The 25,953-nt window shown below is 36.6% G+C and overlaps 2 protein-coding genes across 2 annotated transcripts; both read right to left on the bottom strand.

The window, feature by feature from the left end:
- LOC111240815 lies at positions 1-681 on the bottom strand. The gene is made up of 2 exons (XM_022776597.1): positions 563-681; positions 1-486 (listed from the first exon to the last, which is right to left on the bottom strand). The coding sequence occupies exons 1-2, from the start codon at positions 614-616 to the stop codon at positions 55-57; spliced, it is 486 nt and encodes a 161-aa protein (XP_022632318.1). The 5' UTR covers positions 617-681; the 3' UTR covers positions 1-54.
- A 4,090-nt stretch (positions 682-4,771) lies between these two features.
- Positions 4,772-25,949, bottom strand: LOC106779502 (WD repeat-containing protein 44; the record flags this gene model as incomplete). Its single annotated transcript, XM_014667617.2, has 7 exons — positions 4,772-5,799; positions 17,062-17,155; positions 17,305-17,387; positions 17,494-17,545; positions 17,636-17,793; positions 18,450-18,540; positions 24,768-25,949. Coding segments are annotated over 7 exons (2,259 nt in total), but the record flags the coding sequence as incomplete, so codon positions are not given.
- Between the last annotated feature and the right edge of the window lie 4 nt (positions 25,950-25,953).

Genomic DNA, 25,953 nt, shown 5'->3' with positions numbered 1-25,953 from the left:
TGTTCATGTTACAATATCTCCGTATTACAATCTCTTAAGAAAGCTATACAAATATCACTCATTTTTTATTTTAAGCAATCCTACGTAAGGAGTCCTAAGCGCTCTACTCTTGTAATGCCTTCGTGACCCCATCCTCACATATGTCTTCATTGGAGGAGGATCAATGGACATGCCTCCCCGGGAGATGCCTCTCGGGGAGATGGATGGTTCTTCACGTGGCACACTGTGTCCACCATCCTCTGGTCTTCTTCGTCTAGCTTTCTCAAATGCCACCTCTTCCTCTAACACAACAACCCTCCTTTTAAGTTCTGCAACTAGATTTTGTTGTTGGTCTAAAGTTTGCATAAAACTCTCTCTGCGTTTTCTCTTAAGTAGCTTCTTTGTTGATGGCTTGTCATGTTTCATTTTTTGTCTTGGTTCATCCTTAAGATCATTCTTATCCTTCATTGTACCAACATCAACATCAACACCAACATCATCATTAACCTGAAATTCAACAATTCAAGTCATACTAGGAACACATATATAATAACATAAATCACTCTAACAACAAACCATATACCAGACTAGTTTCCAAAGCTCCTTTCACGAGGTTGTCTCCCAAATTTATATTCATCCAATGCAATATTCTTGGATTTTTTTCTATTGCGCCTTTGGGAGGAATTAAATTCTCACAAAACCATACCTACACAAAATTCATCATGTTAATTGTTACTCAATAACTCAATGCAAGCCACAAGACCAAAATCAATTTCAACATTGTAAATGAATAAAGATAACTTACTTGTAACATGTAAATNCAACCATCGACATAAACGTTCGTTGTGGCTTTTCCTTTCTTCAGAGCATCTGAAGCTTTGTTCAAACCACTTACCCAATATCGATACACTAAACTACCCCAACAATAATTACCTAAACCATTTAAATTATCAACAATTTCAAATAATATGAAAAACACTATTCCATTACGTTGTGGAAATAGTATCTCACAAATCCCAACCAATATGTACAAGCTACAAAAAGGAGAACAAGGAATTTTTTTTACTTTCTTCATCAAACTTTTGTATACCAAATTCAAATCTGTTGTTTTATTGCCAATGTATTTCACACATGTACTTCTTCGCATTTCTCCCTTTAAATTAATCTCTTTCCCATCTAAACTCAACCCTAAACCTAAACAAAATTCTTTCTCATTCATAGGCACAAGTTTCTCTCCAATTAAAAAACCACTACTTGAATCCACCCATTTAAACACTAAATCACTCAAGATTTTCCTACCTACTTTAACATTATCAGTCAAATCTAAAAACCACCAAAAAGGAGTACCCGCAATCACTGACCGGTGCTCCTTTCTCAAACGTTTGTTCAAACTACATATGTACTTTGTTGAAACTGAGTGACGAGCCATCAACTGCATACAAAATCCAAAAACCAAAACTTAAAAACCCTAAATGAAAAACAACACACAAAACCCAAACTCAAAATACGAAACGCTAAACACCAAAGCCCACCAAGGATGAACACGCTTTCCCTACTCGAAGAACTGGCCATTTCGCAAAACGAACACACCAAGAACCAAAAGATGTAATGACAATGACACCCACACCGACAACGAAGGCCAACAGGGCAACGAGAAGGATGAACGACAGTCAGATGGCGAAAACGAAGGCAATAACGATATCAGAAGGGCGAAAGCGAAGCCAAGAAACCTATCGGAATGGAGAAATTGGAAGAAAGAGAATTTAAAATTTGATGAAACAGGGAAGAAAGAGAATGTTAAATTCACATCACACTGGGGAAGGGCAAACTTGGTATCCAAAAATTCAAATCTCTTCCTCATTAATGACGTCACATTTTTTTTTTTAAAAGAAATACCCACCACGTGGAGTTGTTAAAATAATGTCAAAAAGATAGTGTCAAGATATCGGAATCCAAATGAAATAGGTTTAAACGGGTATCAGTGAAAAGTAAAAGTGTGGGTTTAGAATACAAAGGCATTGTTCAACTGTGGGGTTATTTGGATGCAACCAGTAAGTACAAGTAAATGGTAAATTATGAAATGACATAGACAAAGCTTTTTACGTTAGAAAATGAAAGAGGAAAGAGAATGGTATTTTTTATGATTCTTCATCTTCTAGGTTTGCGTGAGGAAATTATATACAGAGAGCAATGTGTTTAAGTTTAAGTAATATAGTGTATATATATATATATATATATATATAAAATAAAGTAAGGGTTGGCGTGAATAAAAGTGAAAGAAAATAATGTGAGTTGTTTTTGTAATCCGTGAGGTCTTGTGGGTCCCCTTCGTGTGAGCATGAGGAGAATGAAATATTTTGATTCTAGAGTTTAAAGAAAGTTGGTGAGAGAATTTATAGAAGGAATTGGTTAGCTTTGTTAAATTTTCTGTACCGAAGGTAGATATAGGTTTTCTTTGATGAAAATGTGAGTTTCATTTTATCAGGACAATGGGATGCATGCTCAGAGTTGATGATAAAATTAACGGTGACATGGAACGATAAGTGGTTGATGGTTTGGTTGGGTTATTCGCGTTCATACATGTTATGTGATGAGGCTTTGTGTGAATAAATGAGTTAACAGTATTGATTATGCTTGGGGGTGAATTATGTGGTTTAATTGAATTAAATAAGTATCATTGTGTTCGTGAATCCTGTGTTTCGATGATATAATACATATGATTGAAATTGGGTGTGTAACACGTTGAGAATGTTTTAACCTGATTATCAGTTGTATATACATATTTTTGAGAATGTTTATTATTGTGATTATGTATGAAATTGAGGTTGTGTTATAAGCTCTTTAATTGATGTACAATGTATATTGTTGAGATTATGTATATGTTGATGATGGGGAGATAAATCTTATGATTTGAAGGGAAATGCATGATAATGAGAATATGTATAGAAGTGTGATTTGAACATGAAGCTATGTTATTTCCTTGTACTGTCGTCGGTCATGGATGAACTTTTCGTACTATAATACAATAATAATATATTGGACTCTCGTTTAGAGACAGTGATTCGAGTGTCACTTCCCTTTGCGAGGGAATGTGGATGTCTCACCCAAATGACTTCGGCTCGTGTGAGTATAGTGTTCGGTGGGTGTTTCCCACCGAAGTTTTTACTCGTAATTCCTTGAGAAGTCGGGGAAATAAGTCGGAAGTTACGATGGAAGATGACTCGAATTGCCTTGTTGGGAACAGGTGCCTGTTAGTGATTACAGGTTATGATGACACAGTAGAAGGAAACGAAATTGGGTCATGAATGAATTGACTGTGATTGAAATGTTGTCATAGGATATGTTGTATGGTTATATTATTTTGTGTTTAATATGAATATGATATTTTGTATGTTATGATATTTTTGGTTGTGGTTTCCACCTACGATGATCATACTTGTACGGGAGTAGATGGCATTGCAGATAAAGGCTGGATTGAAGTTGCTGACGAGAGTTGGGATCTGCGGGGTTGATTACTTATTATGTTTAAAACTTTTCAGACTTGGTATTTTTATGTAAAAACGATATTCTAGAATTTCAGACAACGTTTATAAATATGTTTTGCTTTCGCGTCTTAATCAAATATAGTTTGATTGTCTTAAGGAATTGTTTTATCGAAATATTTTGTGAAAAATTTTTACACCATGACATCTCGAAATCGGGGTGTTACACTTCTTAGTCTTGTCTTATGTAGCAGCCATTGGTTAAAGTCAACTGGTCAAAGCTAGCTTGCTTTTTCAGTGCTTTGACAAAAGTAGGCAACACGATTTTTCTAGAACGACTTTTGATGAAAAGAACATTCTGTAAATGTTTTTTTTGTTTCTAACGTCCACTTCTGATTTGTATAGGATGGAGTATGTGGATGCGTGTAATACGAAATCTCCACGAAGTAGAGTAGATATGCATGCAGCAAATATGTTATTTCTTTTATCACTTTTGTTGTTTTTAAACATTGAACATTTAATGCAGCACATGGTATTGTCTAGCCTATGTAAACACTTCTTTAAGCTTTTCTCTCTTATTCAAAGATGCGTTTAGCAAGGTGTCTTTCAACACAAAGTTTTTGAAATATTATTTAAGACCTTTGGCGTACTTTCCAAAAACATATTTTGACACTTTCATTTATCAAGATATTTCAAAAGTTCGTTTGGTCATTGCTTAACAATGTATAATAATCATTTAGTGCGTTTCTTCAATACCTTGGTGTTTTTAGTAAGTCTTTCCTTAAGATGTTTAGATTTTTCAAAGCATTTTCACAAACCTTATATATGTTAAACTTCAAAACATATAACACCCTTTAGATCATTTAATTTTATGGACGATCTTGTCTTGACAAAGAAGTAGACTAAAGAGAAGGCTAATCTAAAGTTAGATCAAATAAGTTGGGTGACAATTTTGGCAATATATCAATACTCAAATACATGCTGAAAATACATCAGGTGAAGGCCTTTATATACAGGTCAAGAAACTCTAGACTAGTCTCCAAAATATATATTTATCTTACTAGTATTGAAGGAGCAATTTTAAGTGTTCTTCAACATTTAAAAGACTGCTTGATATTATTTTTAAATATAACAATTATATATCAATATTTTACTTTAAAGACCATTCGAGATGGAATTAAAGGTTTATTTGTTATAATTTAGAGTTTGCATCTATTAAAAATAAAAAGCCACAAGTTTTCCAAACATATGCCCTAGTCGCCCTAGCAGTTGGAGCTATGTTGTTTTATTGAAATGGATTCCACTGAACAAAAGTTACATAACAACATTAATATTAACAAATGTAAAAGAATCATCATATGTAATTCAACAAACTTTTCCCAAGGTCGTTAATCTCTACATTTTCCCATTACAATAAATCCACCGGTTTCCAAATTCCAGGTGAACCTTCTTTTTCTTTTCTCTTTTGTTCAATGACTTTTACCCCATTTTTTGCTCTTTTATGTCCCCCCAAATGCTTGATTGAAATGACAACATATCTCATCCAATATTCAATAGAACAAGAAACAAATGGAACTTATCTTATGCTATCTCACCCAACACCTCTTCTGTACAGTTCTAACTAAAGGAGAATGTGAAATTCGACATCACAACACTACAACAACCCCACCACTTATCTTTTTCTTGAGTTAAAAACTTCAACTCTCCCATGATCATAGGCATGAATTTTGGATAATCTCTTATATACCAAGAGGCAATCCAAAATTTTGGAAAATTTTAATTTCCCCCTGAAGGCCAGCAGTTACAATCACCATACCCCATGCTGACATATTATTATTTACTCCATAAGATAAATCCGCACTTGCCTGAGCGCTAGGGTCCCTTGTAGTCAAAAGTTTTTCCTCAGGCAACGTCGCAGAAATTCTATCAAGAAAATAACTATCTGTTGCACTTGCAATGGTTCCATGAAGTGGACTATTATTGCAACCCGAAGCAAATTGTGAACCCTCGGAACCAAAAGTTTCCTCCACAGGGGTAGGAGGATGATTGGCTGATGAGACCTCCTCATCCCTATTATCATCAAGCTCAGGTTCTTCTCCAAAGTACGGATCATGCATCTCCCATGAGTCATCCATACCTGGCCAAGGAATGGCCACTGACACATCTTTACAATGAAAATGTTCATATGTGCTTGTCATGGTAACACACTTACCCCTGCTAGGTCTACAATCAGCTTCGTTCCTCCATATGTATACATGAGAATCCTCACTTGCTGAGACAACATATTTACCATTTGCTGTGAGGAAGGCAGAAATTTGGCTATTTGCATTGCGAAATCCTGGAAAAAAAGACGTATCATTTTCCTGTGAGATGGTAAGAAATATTTGGAAGATCTTACATTCTATCAAAGAATTAAAACTAACAATTATTTCTCATTATTCAAATAAGAATCCTACTAATCTAACAAAAATGATTTCACTCCAAAACAAGAGTGTTTATTTGTGTATTATTTTATGAGTTAACCTGATATTGAACTCACTTATTGCAGACCTACACATGTACTGATAAAACCGGGATCGAATAAAAAAGGAATAAAAACCCAGAACTCCTTTATTGATATTAAAAAGTACACCGCACATTCAAAAATAGTTCTCAACCAAATCACTCCAGGCATGTCAAGGAACCTGGACCCTCCCAAATTTAAAACTAATTTCCTTTACTTCCTCTCAAACTAACAAATTTCTCCTATAAATAGTCTCAGCTCTAACTAATGAAAACAATCAATTACACAATTTTATTTTTCTTATGCTTCCTCTGATACATGTATAATAGTAGGTCATCTTATTCTTCAATTAAAAACCCCACCCTTCAACTGAGACTTGTCCTCAAGGTGGAATCAAGAAAATGCTTACTGAATCTCAAATGCTAACTCCCAACTACTCTCAAAAGTTAGGAGCTGCGGCAACTTGAGAAACACCTGTACATCCCCTCCAGCGTTCAGTCTCTTTAGTTAGGACACCTTCCAGAAATACTTAAAGCTACTATACTTCGGTCAAAGCAGCAGGCAGAGGTTGTGGGGGGGTTATGGGTTTACAGCTCTTTTTAATGAGACATGAGAGACAAGATGCACTTTCCTATCAGCTCAAGGGACACAAAACCTAGGTCTCCGCTTTTCATTAGGATACTTAGCTAAAGACCTCATTTTGTATGTTGGAAGCTTTAGCAATACCCAATAACCTTTGACACTGACCTCTCTCCTATACACATCAACATCACAACGTATTTGATCTTAAGATTTCAGCAAATTCTAATGAAAGTCCATCCCTCTTCTCTGTCAGCTTGTTAACGTTCTCTAGCTTCAATGAATCATGGACCCCTTTAATAGTGAGGGAGGGTGTTGGAGAAAAAGTCCAACACCTTGCGATTTTGATGAAGAGCTAAGCAACAACTAAGTACAAAAACAAGATCATGCTTCATCTAAAAGACAATGATTAATCCCACAAGAAATCGTGTAAAGAAGTAATTGTTTTGTCTAACAGACAATACAATATTGTGCAATCTTTTTTTTAAATCTAACATGGCACATACGTATTCAAATGATAAGCAAATAGAAGTGAGCCAACCTCGTACAAAAAGAAAAATGTATAAATGTTTATTCTATGTTGTTAAGAGGTTAGGAAAAGGATAAGTAACATAAGAGGATCTCTTGAACAAAGAGCTGAAGTTGCTTTTTCTTCAACAATTCCTTGAACTAAACATTGTCAACAATGGAAGAACAATCTACTTCATCTGACACTATAAATTAGACAAATCAAGGAAATGCAAAGTTCCTGTTGTAATTAGAGGAAATATACATAGAATCATCTTAATTAGAGAAAATATCTATAGAATCTTCCTAAGAGAGAAATATCCATAGAATCATCTTAATTAGAAAAAATATTTATAGAATCTTCCTAATTAGAGAAAATATTTGTAGGTTCTTGTATATTACTTTTCAATATATTGTTTCTTTATTTCTCTTTTTTTAGAAAATTAGACTGCTACAAATAGAGGTAAGGAGAATGTAATTGATATGAATGAAAATAATAAAGTCACTCTTTTTTTCAAGTTGGTATTAGAGCTCCCGATCTTGGGAGCTCCATTTCCTCTGCAACAGTATCCACCGTCGTTGTTGACCAATATCCTATAATTTATGACTCTTGATATGAAAGCTTATAAAAAGAAACTCGAGCGCTTCAAAGCAATGGTTGAATCAATGAATAAGCAATCTAGATCATGTACTGTCTATGAAAGGTAAGATTTGTCTCAATACGGTTGGTCATGTGTCTCGAGGTATTTAGATTCTTGATTCAGGAGCAACTCATCATTTGACACCTTTTTGTAGTCCTTTGACTCATGATAAAACAAATAGAGAACAACTTATTATAGTTGTGAATGGTCAAGGTATACCTATATGCAGATCTGGGATTGGACTCATCTATTGTATTAAAGGATGTTTTACATGTTCCTCAATTAGCCAACAATCTTATCTCTATGAAAAAACTCACAAAGGATCTAAATTGTTCAGTAAAATTTTTCTCAACTTATTGTTTTTCAGGACCTTATCACGGGAAAGATGATTTTAAATGCTAAGGAGCAAAGTGGGTTGTATCTGTTGGAGATGATGTCCAAAGCAAAACAAAAATCATGAGTCAACAAGTTACATCTGAGATATGGGCAAATTCCCAAATATGGTTACATCATAAAAGACTTGGGCATCCTTCATCCAATCTTATCAAGTCCTTATTTCCCCATTTGTTTACCAAGGAGTTTGTTGAGTCTTTTAATTGTGATATTTGTCAATTGTCAAAATACTATCGTGCATCATATTCTATTAGTAATAAAAGGAGTACTTCTCCATTTGGTTTAATTCACTTTGATGTTTGGGGACCTATCATAGAATCTATTTCTAGAACCAAATGGTTTGTTACCTTTATTGACGATTGTACCCGTGTGACGTGGACAGCTTATGAAAAATAAATCAGAAGTTTTCCAAATCTTTGTTAATTTTTTCCGTCTTGCCAAATTCAATTTGGAAAAAATATCAAAAGAATAAGGTCTAATAATGGTGTTGAATATGTGAATAATAAATTTTTCAATTTTTTATCTTAATGGTAGTGTTCATGAACTAGTGTAAACACTTCTCAACAAAATGGGGTTGCAAAAAGAAAGAATTGTCATCTTCTTGAAGTAACTAGAGTTCTTTTTGAAATGTTTGTTCCAAAAAATTACTGGGGAGAAGTTGTGTTAACTCCCACATATCTCATCAACAAGTTACCCACCCGTATCTTAAATGGCATTAGTCCTATAGAGTCTCTATTTGCCTTGGTTCCTTCTTCCCCCCTAACAACAAATCTACCTAATCGAGTCTTTGGATGTATTGTTTTTGTTCACTCTCATCATCCTAACCATAGTAAATTAGATCCCAAAGCTCTTAAATGTCTCTTTATGGGGTATCTTTCTAATAAAAAAAGGTACAAATGTTATCATCTTCAAAGTCGTCGTGTTTTATCACCATGGATGTCACCTTTCATGAAACACAATCCTTTTATGTCAATCCACCACTTCAGAGAGAGAAAGTATTTGAAGTGGATGAACTCTCTTTCTTGTCATTACCATGTTTTGCTTTGCAGGATGCCCAAGATCTGAGTAATGAAGCTACCATAGTCCACAGTGAGGAAGAAAACAAATTTTTTGGCAAAAATTATGAAAGAAAAAAACAACCTAATTCGACTCTCAAGCAAGAAAAATTGTCTAATTCGGAGATGAGGATCCCTGAAGATAACAATGAGGTAAGTATTACTAACAATTTACCCATTGCATTGAGAAAAAAAATAGATCATGTGATAAATATCCTATTTCTCAGCATGTTTGGACTAACAATCTTTGTAATAAGCATAGTGTTGAAAGGGGGAGCATTAGACTCCAAACAAATTGGTTTTTGATGATGAGTGGTTGATTATGAGTAGAAGATGTTCTAATCATTCTTGCACAACAGAATTGGAAAACAGATGTTTAAAACTGTTAGAATCATTACATATACGTATCATCATTTAGGCTAGTCTATAGAAGATTAATGGGTGGTACCTAGTTCTGTACCTAGTAGTCTAGTGCAGACTCTTGGTGTTCCATGTACTCTTGTGATTTTCGTTATAAATAGAAGATAATGAAGGGATCATTAAGCCCTCAAGAATATTTCTTATCAGTCTTAAATCTCAAATAAAACAATAATAGGTTTGTGTTAGATGTGTAGATCATGAGTTGTTGAACGAAATAGACTTAAACAATTCAAGATTATATAGTACTGGTAGTATTAACAATTACATAAGTAGTCTAATTTATTAAAAGAAGCCAGAACTCATAAAAAGCAAAAATAGAGCAAAATTTTCTATTATAATCGATTAAAACAAAAACTTTAGCATAATCCATTATGCAGACAGTCTAATATGTTAGACAATGTGAAAAGAAGCAAAACAAGGCATAATGTCATTTTAATCGATTACATTAAGTATCTAATCAATTAAAACAAAAACTTTGGTCTAATCCATTATTCTAACAACCTAATCTGTTAGGTAAGTTACACAAAGCAATGTACGGCATAACTGTCATTTTAATCAATTATATAAGTGACATAATCGATTAAAACAGAAACAAATACATAATTGATTAAGATATTAATCTAATCGATTAAACTACGATAGAATCTGATTTTCTACATAAATCAGATTGGAGACCTGACTCATTACATTTTTCATTCGCAATATACTGACATTTTCTCTAAGTTTGAGTACAGGCACATTCAAGAAGAGTTCTTGGAGATTTCAGTCTACATTAATGAAGAAAACAGGAAATCAATCAAGACTCAAAGGAGCTTACTTATTCTGAACTATTTGTACTATTTGAGTGTAATTCTTTCAGGTTCTTTTACATTGTGTTTGATTTGATACCTATGCTAGGTAGGCCAGGTTCGAGAGAGTGAGTATAATCCTCTCTTGTATTCTTTGTATGGGATTTGAGTGTTGGTGAGGATATCAATTGAGTGTATCATTGTATTCTTGAACTCAAATCTTGATTAGTGAATTACCCCAACTAAGGTTGTTGAGGCAAGACGGGATGTAGGCTTCTTGTAAGAGCTGAACCAGCATAAATCTTTGTGTGTTATAGTCTTTCTTTTACATTTCTTTACTTGATTGATTCAAACACCTTTGATTAGTGATTTCAAGATTAAAGATTCTTTAAAAATTTAAAAAAGATATACCCAAATTTATGGGATTGACTATGAGGAGAGGTTTGCTCCAATGGCATAGATGAATATAGTTTGAGTTATTCTTCTTTGGTTGCTCATTTTGGATGGGACTTACACCAGTTAAATGTGAAGAATGTCTTTTTTCATGGAAATCTAGAAGAGGAAGTGTACATGGAGATTCCCCAGGTTGAAGTGAAAAATGAAAAAGACAAGGTATGCCTCCTAAAGAAAGCATTATATGGTCTTAAGCAATCCCCTAGCTGATGATCAAGTCTCATCAATGGACAACTTAGTTACTCGACTTCTTTGAGTTCCTACATTAGTAAAAGACGAGAATTTAATTGATGGTATTGAAACATCAACTATGGTAGCACCACAAGGAAGAGGAGGTGGCAGAAGCAACCGGGGAGGTCGTGGTGCTTGTAGTATGCGTCTTCAATGAACATATTGTAAGAAAATAGGTCATACCCAAGAGAAATGTTGTGCCTTACATAGCTATCCAGACAAAGTTGCTCATGTTTCTATAAATTATAATCTAAAATCCAAAATTTCAATGAATAGTACCAAGAATTTTTGGGGTACAAGTCTGGAAAGTCTTCTAATCTTGGCCAACTCAAACTATGGAAGGTCATAGTTCATGGATTCTTGACACAGTTGTCAACTGCCTGCATAACTCAATCTATGGAAGGTCATAATGCATGGATTCTTGACTCAGGTGCATGAGACCATACCTCTGGTAACATTCCTTCATTTTCTTCCATGTCCTCTCCGAAAATACCTTATTTTATTACTATTGCTAATGAATCCAAAGTGGCATCTTAGGGAATTTGCACAGTTTCCTTATCTCCACTAAATTTAAATTGTTTTGTATATTCCTCATTGTCCTTAGAATTTAATCTCCTTGAGTCAATTGACTCATTCCTTAAATTGTTCTATAACCTTTACGCCTAACTCCTTTGTTATACAGGAACATGGTACGGGTTGTCTGATTGAAGGACATAAGTCTTGAGGACTTTATTTTTAAATACCTAGTTTTTCAGTTTCCTGTTTTACAACTTCATCCCCAAAACTTTTGCATGATTGTTTAGGCCACCCAAGTTTGTCCAAGTTGAAGATGATGGTTTCGAGTCTCAAAACATTCAAGTCTTAGATTATGAGTCTTGTCAATTAAGGAAAACATGTTAGATCTTCCTATCCTAAAAGGTCTGAGACACGATGTAATTTTCCTTTTCCAACTATTCACTTTGCTATCTGGGGACCAAGTCGTGTTAGTTCGTTTAGTTTTAATTATTTTGTAACATTCATTAATGAAAGAGAGATCTGAATTTTTTTTCATATTTATGTCCTTTTTTTGAGATTAAGAACCAATTTGGGAAGACAATTAAAATCCTCATAAGTGATAATGCTAAGGAACATTTTTCTATAGTGTTTTCTTCATTCTTATCTTCCAAAGGAATTTTACATCAGTCAACATGTCCCCTCACTCCACAACAAAATGGAATTGCAGAGAGAAAGAATAGACATCTCATTGAAATTGCACCCTCCCTAATGTTGAATACTAATGTTCTTGTTCATCATTGGGGCGATGCAGTCCTCACTGCCTGTTTTCTGATTAATAGGATGCCTTCTTCCTCTCTTGAAAATAAAGTTCCTCACTCTATCATTTTTCCAAACGACAATCTATACCATGTCTTCCCACGTATATTTGGGTGTACTTGTTTTGTTCATAATGTTTCTCCAGGTCTTGATAAACTCTCTACAAAAGCTATTAAGTGTTTTCTTGGGATATTCTCGTCTTCAAAAAGGGTATAAATGTTAGTCTCCTTCCACCAAGAGATATTATCTGCTGATGTCACATTCTTGTCCTCTATAGAGGATCATTATCTGTTCAACCAATGTTTCCCCTACCATCATGTGATCCCTTGGTTATTCCTGCTTCTTTTCCTCAAACTCAAAATGCAAGTGACATTATTCCTCCACCTCTTCTCACATATCAGCATTGGACAAATCTCAAACTCAGACTACTGAAGATCCTCGAGACTCAGATCCTCCTCCATCAGATTCCCAGACCATGGATCCTTCATCCTCCTAACCTTCTCTTGACTCAGATGATAATTGGCCCATTGCCCTTAGGAAAGGTATTTTCTCTACTCGTAATCCATATCTTGTTTATAATTGAGTTATCATCATTTGTCTCTATCATATTTCTCTTTTGTTGCCTCCTTATCTTCCATTAAGGTTCCCGATAATGTTCATGAGACACTTGGTCATCCTGGATGACGACAAGCCATGGTTGATGAAATGCAAACACTTGAACACAATGGCACTTAGGACCTTGTCCCTCTTCCTCCTAGTTTGAAGCATGTTGGTTGTAAATGGGTTTGTGCTATTAAAGTCTCCAAGCTCGTCTCGTAGCTAAGGCATATACTCAAGTTTATGGCCTTTTACTATTATGATACTTCTTCTCTTGTGGCTAAAACCAGTACAATTCGTATTTTGCTTACTATTGTTGTCATTCGCCAATAACCCTTTACCAGTTGACATTAAAAATGTCTTTCTTCATGGTGATCTAGAAGAGGAGATATACATGGAGCAACCTCTTGGGTTTGTTGCTCAGGGAGACTCTAGTTAGTTTGCAAATTACATTGTTCCATCTATGGCATGAAGTAATCACCTCGAGCTTGGTTTGGTAAATTTAGTTGGGTGGTGCAGAATTTTGGATTGAAATGTGAGGCAGATCATTCAGTATTTTATGGTGACTCTTCTCCTGAAAAATATGTTAATCTTATGGTGTATGTTGATGATATTGTTATTATAGGGAATGACGTCACTAGAATCACTCAATTAAAGAATCATTTATCCAACCACTTGCAAACCAGAGATCTAGGTGGTCTAAAATATTTTCTTGGTATTGAAGTGGTACAGTCAAAAGGTGTCATCATTTCACAAAGAAAATATGCTCTTGATATTTTGGAGTGTTGAATATAGTGAAAAACTATATTTAGGATTAATCACCCTTGTGTTAAATACACATAGGGTTCTCTATTATAATAGAAGAAATATGGGCTAAGCCCAAAATACAAATAAGAAATAATAACAAACTAACCAAAGATAAAAGATAAATATAAAATAAAGATAATATATCTAACACTCTCCCTCAAGCCAGTGCATACAAATCGTATGTACCAAGCTTGTTACTAAAATAATCCATAAAGACTTAGTGAAAATATCTGCTTCTGCACTCGAGAGACACCAAATTGCTAATGATTTGCAAGACGACATAGAAGACGAAATACCGACCCAAGAAACTCCCCCTGAGCAACAAATTTAGGAGGTTGCTCCATGTAAATCTCTTCTTGCAAATCGCCCTTGAAGAATGCCACCAGTGGATAAAGAGGTAATTGTTCGAGAGCCACCACGGCTATAAATAAACTAACAAAAAAACCATCTTTTCCATGGGAAAAAAGCATATATGGACGGGTCAAACGCAACAGTGAGAAAAGAGAGGTCAGAAGAGACCGCAGCAGAAGAAGCCCTGGACGAACCTGAAAAAGGGAAACTATAAAAATAAAAAGTTCTTCAATCAAGACACCTGAAAAAGGAAAAGAGCAACCTCGATGCTCTGAATAACTATCAAACATGCCACAATGCATGACGAAAAAGGGAGCAAATCCATAACTTTAAAAGGAACTCCGATGAAGACGTCGTTAATGGCATGGTGGTTGTTTGGCCGAGACGATCAAAACCATGTGATCATCAGTCGAAACCTAATCTCTTGATAGTGGCAATAGTAGATGACGGCGCCGCCGGTATGGCGTCGCCACCGGCAGCGGCGGATGTAGTGGTAGAGGTACCAGAAACTTTTTCCTCAAAAGAACCTTAGGCTCTAGATATCATGTTAAATAGAAAAAATATATTTGGGATTAATCTCCCTTCTCTTTAGCGAACTCAACAGACTGCTCTTTACTAACAACATTTTCAGATGGTTTGCTTTTGGAAGCAATGTCAGCCAGTTCTTGGAGAGTGGCATAAACGGTTTGTAGTGTGTTAAGTAAAAATCGATCACCACCATGCTTGGCTATCAAAGACACTGAAATAGGGTACTTGTCAAAAAATCCCAATAGTATTGAGACCTGGCAACAACCTGAGATGCTTGCAATACTCAATAGACTAAATGCTCGGCTCTGATAATCCTCTGATAAGATCTCCTTCCCACCTAAATTTGGAGGTGGATCAGCTACAGTGGGGATAACCAAAATTCCTTCATCCTTCAAAAGCAAATTTATAGTCATACGCATCTCGCTTCTAATGGATTTGGAATTTTCAATCAATACACCGGATACCTCAAATTTGTCATGCAATTACACTGAAACAGAAGGACTTAGGTCAGGTTTTATTGTGTTCATCCACTCATCATGCGTATTTTTGAATTCATGCCTTTGTAGGGATTGATTGCATAATGTTAGCAAGTAACTTCAGTGAAGAAGCTTTCACTTCACCGTTTGTTTTCTGACCAGAGCACCCCTTCAAGCTTGGAACTATGTAGTCCCCAAGATTTATGTGCTTCAATACTTGCCTTCCGAAAAGCTTCTCAATAGCTTTGACCACCACTTGAGAACTCCTGTCAAGAGGAACATTTATATGCTAAAAACAATCATCAGCTATAATTATTTGCCTAGGACTGCGTTGAACTACAAATGGTGCTTGTAAGAGTATATGGCCAACTCTACACAATATAGAGGGATCCTTTGCAAACCAACCAACAGTGTCCAGACTTGTTGAGATAGGTATAATTCCCAGATGTGAAACAGCACCATGTGAGGGTCGAAATCCTAGAATGCCACAAAATCCAGCAGGTACCCTCACCCCACCAATAGTATCAATACCCAATGCAAAGTCAACGAAATTGGCAGCAACAACCACACCAGCACCACCAGAGGATCCACCCGGTACTCGTGCAGGCGCAGCAGGATTAGTCGGTGTTCCATAATGCCTATTTTCGCCACCAATACCTAGAGCAAAGTCATCGACAACGGTAGTTGCAACGCAGGTGGCGCCTCCTTCGACGAGAGCAGAAATCGCAGGAGAAGTGGAAGAAGCAGGCTCGTGAGACCTAGCCCACTCGGGATGGCAGAATGTGGAGACACGTCCTTCGATGTCAAATAAGTCGGAGAGTGCGAAAGTGAGGGCGGTGAGAGGACGAGGAGCTTTGGGAGGAGCGGGCAGAGGCGGCGGAAGGAGCTGAAGCTTCTCGAGAAAAGTGCCGAAATCCTCTCTGACAGACTTCTTGAACTTTCTGGTGATGAGAACAATTCCCGTTAAACCCAGCCCCAACAGAACCCATAGGTTGGTCGATTGAGTCGCCATCGATTGATTCGTTTGATGCGATACTCTGTTTCAACTCCACATCCAAAGCATAGCACTGCGTGTGTATGGCTTTACGAAGAAGACGCAAGGAGAAGATAGGATTCTCTACTCTCGCCGCCTCGACTTCCTTCTATCTATCTCACATTGCAAGCCCATTGATAGTCCTATGGACTCAAATCAAAAGTTAATGAGAGATCAAGGTCAACTTTTCTCAAACACAAAGATATAGAAGGCTGGTTAGAGAACTTGTCTATCTTACCACAACAAGACTTGACCTTTCTTATCAGGTGGGAGTTGTAAGTCAATTTATGCAAAATCCACATGTTGATCATTGGAAAAGCAAAAAGAAAGTGTTGTTGGGCAATCTAGTACTGAAGCTAAATATCGATCTATGACTCTAACTACATGCGAACTTGTGTGGATTAGACAACTTCTTCAAGAATTGAAATTTTGTGAAAATGAGTAAATGAAACTGTACTATGACATCTTAGCAGCCCTTCACATTGCCTCAAATCTGTGTTTCATGAGAGAACAAAACACATAGAGATTGACTGTCATTTTATTACAGAGAAGTTGTTGTCCAAGAAACTTGTTACTAAGTTTGTCAACTCTAATGAACACCTTGGAGACATTCTAACCAAATATCTAAGGGAGACTATAATTCAATTTATATGTTCCAAACTTGGTGCAAATGATTTATATGCTTCAGTTTGAGGGAGAGTGTTCAAATGTAATGTATTTCTAGAAGGTTTTTAGGAGCTTCCTTATATTCCTTGTATGCTGAACTATTATCCCTTATAATTAGGGTAGTACGGTGTATTAGGGTTTAGAGAAGTGAGTAATAAAAATTTTAGTTTCTCTCAACTCTTTCAGTATAGCATGAAGCTAAAATATAATTACCGAGGAGCTTCAATAAAAGTCATTTGGAATTGAACTCATTTCACCTACCTTTAAACTTGTGAACTAGATCAATGCCATCAACAAGTCGAATCCGAGAATCAGAAGAAGTGATGAGGACTTCTGATGAACTTCCTGGCAGAAACTGTTCATAAAAATCAGTACGAAAACAAGGGCGAGTATTATTACCAACCAAAGAAAATTTATAATTGTTGTTAAGCCTTCAATTATTTGCCTTTATTCTTTTTTCCATTTTAACCTGGAAAAATTAATACAGACCAGTAGCCATTATACCTGGAAGCCAGTAATTTTCTTGTGGTTTGATCTCTTTCTCCTGTTCTGCAAATTTATCTGACTTTTCTGTTGTAACTTATTTTCTGAATGAAATGGAAAAAAAATGACAATGATAGCAATAATCAGTGGCCTGGAATAATCAGAATAGATTATAAATTTATATGTAGTTAAAGAGAACACCGATTATACCAGATGTATTATATGAATGACAGCTACCCTTGTAAGTACCCACTAGTGCACCCTGCTTTGAGAAGAAAATATTATTGAATTCCGACTAAAATATCAAACTTTTTCATGTAGATAAAATAATGCATATAAATGTAGAACTAACCTGACCATCTGGCGTATAGCAAGCAGCAGTGACCATCTCATGTAGATCAGTCCAATCAACAACTTGTCTATCAGGTATGCTCCAAATACGAACCTTGGCATCCAAAGATCCACTGATGAAGTATCTATCATCCGCAGGATTAAACTGGATGCAAGTTACTGGAGCCAGACAGATAACAAATTGAAGCAGAGGAATAATTAGCAAGGAGGAGAAAGGTTTGGGAAGGCTGGGAGGAGTACAAGAATGTTTTATCATTGCTAAATTTAAGTGGCAACTGATATGTGAAAGGAATAAAATTTTTTACAATCAGTTCTATATGCAGAAACAGTAAAATTTGATAAAATCATGCTACTGTCCATTAAAGTGGTTACTAAAATCCATGACCAACGGATGACTAAGCGTACAATTGGCTTATACAGTGAATCCAATTAAAAAAGTGAGAGAAACACTAACAGCACACTCTGAAATACATTATTTCCATCACACTTTATACTGTTATTAAAATTCACAAATTGACTGATCTCATTTTACAGTAATAACTGGCATTTATTAAAAATCATACAATGAAAGGTCTCATCTGTTATTTGATTACTTCACTATTAATTCACAAGTCACGATAAATTTCAACCAATAATCCACCTGTTGAAAAATGCATGTCTCAGTGTATTGCCCGAACTTCTGTTCAATTTTTAGTAGGAAAAGAAATAGAAGAAGCTTATATCACAAATGCATATTCCGAAGCATTGCAACCCATAAAATCTATTCAGAATACAAAAAAGTAACGAGAGCCGATATAACAGATATGTGTGCTCACCATAGTCACTGTGTGCAAAAACTTTCAGACAAGACTTGTCAGACAAATGCCACAGGCGCACAGTTTTGTCCATCGAAGATGAGAGCAAGTGCTGATCAAACAGAAAAAACATAAGGAAAGGTATAAACTGCACATTGTCATGACGAATATTTGAATTGTAAGGATCAATTATAAGATGATAATCGAGAAACTCTCTTACTAAGTAAACATCTTCCTAGCTTATAATAATATCTGACAAAAACTCATTTTTCACATTTTCACCCTGTATGGTGCTCTCAAACCAAAATCTCATTACTACAACATGGGTAGAACTTAGCAAATAAGAAACTGATTAAAAAAAATCTTCATAATAAAAATAGTTTAAATATTTACATAAAATTAGAAAAGGTTTAACCTTTTTAATTTGCCTAATAATATATTTAGAACTGTTTATTAATCAATAATTTGAAATCTTTTAGAAAGGATTACTTCTGAGTTCAGCACACAGGCATCACCTATGGGAACAAAAAACTTGAAACGTGAACACTCCTACTCCTTAACCCTCGGTTGGGGGACCTGTGTTTTGGTAAACTCAAAAGCCTCATATATCTTAATCTTAGGAGTTGAGACCTGAGCTATTTATGTACACCTTCCTCTCTAAATCCACCAAGGTGTCTTCTAAGGACAAAACCATGACAAAGCTACCAAACTCCAAAATGGACATCCTTAGATGCGGTGATTGATCTTAGTGATAATATATCTTAGTGGACTTGAGTTCGAAACAACTTCATATATCCATAAATGCTTATAGGCTTTTTTAAATTATGGGGAATTTATGCAAAGATGTCAAGGTTAAATAAAAGGTCTTTTAAATTCATATATCCAAAGCAGATAATACCTTCAATGTAATGATTGACTCTAATAATATTATCTTAGTGGAGTTGAGTTCGGAACAACTTTATATATCCATAAATGCTCATAGGGACTTCTAAATTCTAAGAATTATTATGCAAGGATCTTGAGGGAAAATAATTTTTTTTAATTCTGAAATAACTTTTTAAGCACAACTAGGTTACCTCCCAACACATAAGCACCTTAAAAAAGTTATTGACCTGAACATATTATCTCTATTCAATAGGCAGTAAAGTTAAATTCCCTTTATCTTACAGTAACAATCTCTCTAGATTTATTCCATTAAAATAATTTCTAGAAAAATTGGGCTTAGAAACAGCCGAAAAATATCACCAGTAGCTACTGTTAGGATATTTACCCTATTTATCATCATTATATTGTGTCAAGGGTTACTCTATTTATCATAATTATATTGTGTCTAGGATTACGCTAATTATCATGTACTCTTGTATCAATTTATTCTTATATATAAAAGATTATGAGAGGGATCAATCAAGCCCTCAAGAATTATTTTACCGTTTCAATCTCAAGTTGGTATCAGAAGGGGCGATCCCGCTCTGGTTTATGTCTTGTAGCATCAGTCCAATGCCGGTGCTGCCATCCGCGGTTGTCCTCTTTAACGCTATCAGCCACTATTTCGCCGTTGTCCGCCACTGTCTGCTGCAGTCTGCCGTCATAGTTTCGTCCGATGACCACCGGAACTGGTTCATCTCTCCGAGCGACAACCACCCCCACCAGTGCCGAGGTCTCATTCTCCTCAACGCGCCACCACACACTCCATCTTTGTGCAGCGTGAACAGGCACATATTGTTCACGCACTGCCCTCTGCTCATCGGATCGTCGTTGTGACACCTCCACAGTGGTCGTTGGTCCTTCCTCTCCATGTTCTGACCCTTAAGGTTTTCTTGTTCCTCGCTGGTGCGATTTGTCTTATTTAGAGATGGCGTCTGGCAGTACTCTTTCCTTCTCTGAAAGTCCATCAATTACCTCCAAGAAGCTAAATGGAAAAAATTGTCTATCATGGTCTGCTGTCATTGAAATGTAGTTCCTTGGCCAAGGGCATTATCACCACCTTGAGCAAGATGGAAGCCATGTGCCTCTTGAAAAAGTTGATAAGTGGAAACAAGCAGATTTCTAGTTGTGTGCCCTGTTATGGCAATCAGTTGGAACCCAAACTTCTTATATCTCTGAGGGCTTTCAAAACTTGTCACTCCTTTTGGAAGAAAGCTTAAAGCATTTATGCCAACGATATTCAACGTCTCTATGACACTAAACAAGCTTGCATCTCTTAAAATGGCAGACCATGATATGGTGTCCTAATGGTTGAAGCCAATCAGTTGCCGAAGAACTCAGGATGTTTTTGGAAGCGAACCTATTAAAGAAGAAACAAGACAAATTTTCATGGTGTTGATCCTTCGTGCCCTGCATCTCGATTTTGATCATCTCAGAGATCAACTTCTGACCAGTCATGAGGTCTCCTCCATGGAAACATTGACCACTCCTTCTGCGTGTCCTGGTACCTCAAACTCAGGAAGCGCATGAACTAGTGGAACCATCTGTCATGGTTGCCACACGAGGAAGAGGAGGACATGGCACTAGAGGAGGAGGATGAGGAGGAGGTCCTCAATGCACATACTGTAAAAGGATGGCTCACACTCAAAAAAATTGCTACTCCTTACATGGTTTTCCTTCCAAAAACACCAATATTTCGAAGACTGAAACTTCCACTTCTAAGTTCACCGATGATGAATATCAAAAGTATCTAAGGTTAAAGTCTAACTGCTTGGCTCTTACATCAATCTACTTATCCTCATACACCGCAACAAAATGGTATAGCAGAACGAAAAAAATAGACACTTGGTTGAAAATGCCCATACCCTTTTGCTTGGTACCCATATTCATGTCCATCACTGGGTGATGCCATCTTACCTGCATGTTATCTTATTAATAGGATGCTCTCCTTCTCTCTTGATAATAAAGTCTCTTTCTCCATTCTGTTTCCTAATGATCGTCTCTTTCATACATCTCCCCGAGTGTTTCGCTGTGTATGTTTTGTTCTTGACATGTCTCCAGGTCTAGACAAACTCTCCGCTTATGCTCTCAAATGTGTCTTCTTAGGCTATTCTTGACTCCAAAAAGGATATCAGTATTACTCTCCTGAAATTAAGAAGTATTACATGTTTGCCAATGTCACATTCTTTGAACAAACTCCGTACTTCTCTCCATCTGTTCAGGATGTTTCTATCATCCAGCAGGTCCTTCCTATTCCAGTGGCTGAATCAAAAAGCTTCACTGTCTTGTCATTCCAAATCTTGATCACAATCCTCCTGCACCTGTTTCTCCACATACTGAGATCATCCCATACAGGACGCCAATGGATAGTCCACCTCCCCAAGACAATGGTGAATCTCCTACTTCAGATTCTTCTCCTTCGTCACCTCCTCCCACGCCTCCTAGTGCAAATAATTCAGCATGGCCTATTGCCCTCAGAAAAGCTACTCGATCCACTCGAAACCCTCATCCCATTTAGGATTTTCTTAGCTATCATCGATTGTTGCCCTCCTATTTTTCTCTTTTATCCTCAGTGTCTTCTTTTGTTATACCCAAGAATGTGAAAGAAACACTTGATCATCCTGGGTGACGAAAAGCTATGATGGCAGAAATGCAGGCTCTTGACCACAATAATACTTGGGAGCTGGTGCCCCTTCCCTCAGCCAAAAAGGTGGTTGGTTGCTGATGGGTGTATGTAGTTAAAGTCGGCCCTGATGGTGAAATTGGTCGGCTTAAAGCCCAGCTTGTTGCAAAAGGTTGCATTCAACTTTATGGTCTTGATTATTGTGACACTTTCTCTCCGGTAGCCAAGATGACTATTATTCGCCTCTTCTTTGTCATGGCAGCCATTCGTCACTGGCCACTTCACTTCATCAATTGGATATCAAGAATGTCTTCTTACATGGTGATCTTGAGGAAGAAGTTTATATGGAGCAACCTCCTGGGTTTGTTGCTCAGGGGGAGTCTGGTATGGTATGCAAATTGCATCGATCTCTATATGACCTCAAGCAATCACCATGTTCTTGGTTTGGAAAATTTAGCTCCATTGTTCAAAAATTTGGGCTAAAATACAGTGAAGCAGACCATTCGGTTTTTTACTATCATTCTTCTCTTAAGAAATGTGTTTACTTAATAGTATATATTGATGATATTGTTATTACAAGAAATGATGCTGTTAGAATATCTCTACTGAAAGAGTACTTGTGTAGACATTTTCAAACCAAGGATCTTGGAAGTCTCAAATACCTTAGGCATTGAAGTAGCGCAATCAAAAGATGGAGTTGTAATCTCCCAAAGGAAGTATGCTCTTGATATATTTCAAGAAACAGGCATGATTGATTGTAGACCGGTAGATAGTCTCATGGACCCAAACCAGAAATTAAGGACAAGAGAAGGTGAATTATTCTCCGATCTAGAGAGGTATAGGAGGCTGGTTGGAAAACTGATTTATCTCGCTATTACAAGGCCAGATTTATCCTTTGCAGTTGGAGTGGCTAATCATTTCATGCAGGCTCCATGTGTTGACTATTGGAATGCTCTCATTTGCATTCTGAGATATGTCAAAAAGACTCCCAGGCAAGGACTGTTATATGAAGATAAAGAAAGCATTTAGGTCTTTGGATATTGTGATATAGATTGGGCAGGTTCGCTTATTGATAGACTGTTTACTACAGAATATTGTGTTTTTCTAAGAGGAAACATTATTTCATGGAAAAGTAAGAAACAGAATGTAGTAACTCGACCAACAGTTGAAGCCGAGTATAGGGCAATTACATCAATAACATGTGAATTTATATGGGTGAAACAATTCCTTCAAGAGCTTAACTTCTGTGAGATCCATACTATGAAGATGTATTGTGACAATCAAGTTGCTCTCCACATTGCATGAAATCCAGTGTTTTACGAGAGGACTAAACATATAGAAATTGATTGTCATTTTGTTCGTGAAAAGGTTGGGTCAAACAACCAACTTGGAGATGTATTGACCAAGTCATTAAGGGGTCCACAGATTGAGTTTATTTGTTCCAAGCTTGGTACATACAATTTGTATGCTCCAACTTGAGGGGGAGTGTTAGAATATTTACCCTATTTATCATCATTGTATTGTGTCAAGGGTTATACTATTTATCATGATTATATTGTGTCTAGGGTTACCCTAATTATCATGTACTCTTATATCAATTTATTTTTATAAATTGAAGATTAGGAGAGGTATCAATCAAGTCCTCAAAAATTATTTTACAATTTCAATCTCAAAAATCATATGATTATATTGTCTAGGATTACCCTAATTATCATGTACTTTTATATCAATTTATTCTTATAAATAGAAGATTATGAGAGACATCAATCAAGTCCTCAAAAATTATTTTACAGTTTCAATCTCAAGTGCTACCATTACAAAGAAATCATCCATAACATGTGTGATTAGCCATTCCAAGTCACCACACTATAAACTATTAATTAGAAAATGCATTTCAAAGGAAGGCCTAGAATGACAATGCAACTTCAGAAAATAAATAATAGTTGATCTACTACCTTAAATTCAAATAAATTGTAATCAATTTACCAGGAAGTAAGGAAATAGCTCCAGAAATCTTCTCTCAGAAACATAAATTTATCTACTTGTTCATAGATTTCATATTTCAATATTGAGTTTATGTTTACAACTACAGTAAGTAACCTCATAACAAAGACGAACTTTTAAAACAAAAGTTGTTGTAGTGCACAAATAATTCCATAATGTTCTAACCAGAAAAATAAATAAACAAAAATAGTCTTCAAACTTATAGCAACAATTTTTGTTCCCTTAACAGCATATTCCACAAAAAAGAAACATTTTAATACATAAACTAATAAATATTATACTCTGATACAATTCAGAATTCACATTTGATATCTATTCTGCTTATAAAAAATGGACAATAAAATATGAACCAAGTCTCATCCCACTAGGCAAGGCCAGCTAAAATAAATCAATAGACGCTAATGGGCTCCATAATAATCAAATTTTCAGTATAACTGTTTAGAGTATCTTCTTAATGCTTTCTGATGTTTTGGTTTTCTACCCATTTAATCAAACTGTTTCATTATATCCACTTTCTCTCCCAAGAGCCTCACTCGGTGCTTGTTTGGTAAGCACTCAATCAGTTTCTCAATCCAAGCTCAAAAATTTTACGTGGCGCTAGAAAAGTATAGCTGTTCCTCTAAAGTGATTTTTTCTGTTAACAGGACAAAGCAGAAAAACTAATAACAATTTTAATGTATATGGGTGTACGAATGAATGTAAATAAAATGAACTTTACACGTATATTCAGGCATACAAGAAAAAAGTATAATTAAAGAATAACATCTACTCCTTTTATAGAAGCTAACCTGAGACTTGGACCAAGAAAGGTCAAGCACGTCTTGGAGATGACCCTTAAAGGTGCAAACCGGTTTTTCAGTGAGAGTAAACACAGTTTCCGGCACTACTAACTGGTCCACGCTCAACGATTTTCTGCTGACAGACAACCTCCCCCTTCTCTTCTTTTCCAAATTATTCTCCATGCCAGGAGAAGAAGGCTCCGGCGACCCATTAACAACAAACAACATGTTTAAATTCCCATCGTCCGGTTTCTCCACGAGTAACTCGCCCTTCCTCTCGGACTCCAGAACACGCCAAACATGAATCACACAATCTTCACCGGCACTAGCAAGGTACTTCCCATCCAAACTAAACTTAATGCTCCAAATGGATCCAACATGAGCCTGAATCTTCTGGCTCTTATAAAGCCCTGTAACCTCCTTACAAGACTTCCCATACTGTCTAACCCTCACTCTCTCACCCCCCTGAGCCAAACCATTACCACCATCCTGGCTATCGTCGGTGGCAGAGCTTGACCTCCGGCCACCCGCCTTCTCTGAGGAAGACGTATCCCTCTCATCGCCACTTCTCCTCTCCTTCTGACCCACCACAACACTCTTCAAACTCATGAACTTAAACCACCCACCTTTTCTCCTCACTTTGCCACCATCCCCTTCATCATCAACACCACCAGCATTCCCACAATCACCTTCTCCATCCACGCCGTCCCCATCGCCACCTTCCTCCGCACTCTGCCTCCTCATTAGCTCCTGAACAATCGGAGAATGCCCCACCGTCATCTCAAACTCCTCCACAGTCAAACGCCTTCCAGTCCCCACCTCCTTAACCTCATTCCACACCCCATCCCGCTTCACCACAAACTCCTTCCCATTGTCCAAATCCCTAATCGTACACGCTTGCTCCACTTCATCGACCACATTCCCCTCCCCATTTCCACCCTCCTCAGATACACTCACACAAATCCTATTATTCACAGAATGACTACCACTAACACTACTATTAATATTAATATTATTATTCACGAGAAAACCGTTGTCATTGTCGCGAATGGGAACAACGGATGACTTGCAATGCTTGGTGCCGCGATCCGCGGTGTTGTCGGATTTCGATCGGGGAATAGTGGCGGCGGCGGTGGAAGTGTCGGTGCATTGGTGAGAGGAGGCTGATCGGGGGATGGTAGCGGCGGGGGGAGGC

The sequence above is a fragment of the Vigna radiata genome, unplaced genomic scaffold (genome assembly GCF_000741045.1).
Source record: "Vigna radiata var. radiata cultivar VC1973A unplaced genomic scaffold, Vradiata_ver6 scaffold_289, whole genome shotgun sequence".
NCBI lineage: Eukaryota > Viridiplantae > Streptophyta > Magnoliopsida > Fabales > Fabaceae > Vigna > Vigna radiata.
The sequence above is the reverse complement of the archived record's forward strand: the minus strand, read 5'-3'. Positions and strand labels throughout refer to the sequence as shown.

Excerpts from the sequence above, each read along its gene's own strand:
- LOC111240815 (XM_022776597.1), bottom strand. The coding sequence starts at position 616 with ATGAATATAAATTTGGGAGACAACCTCGTGAAAGGAGCTTTGGAAACT. Across the intron at positions 487-562 it reads GAGCTTTGGAAACTAGTCTG|GTTAATGATGATGTTGGTGT; the intron begins GTATATGGTTTG and ends GTTGAATTTCAG.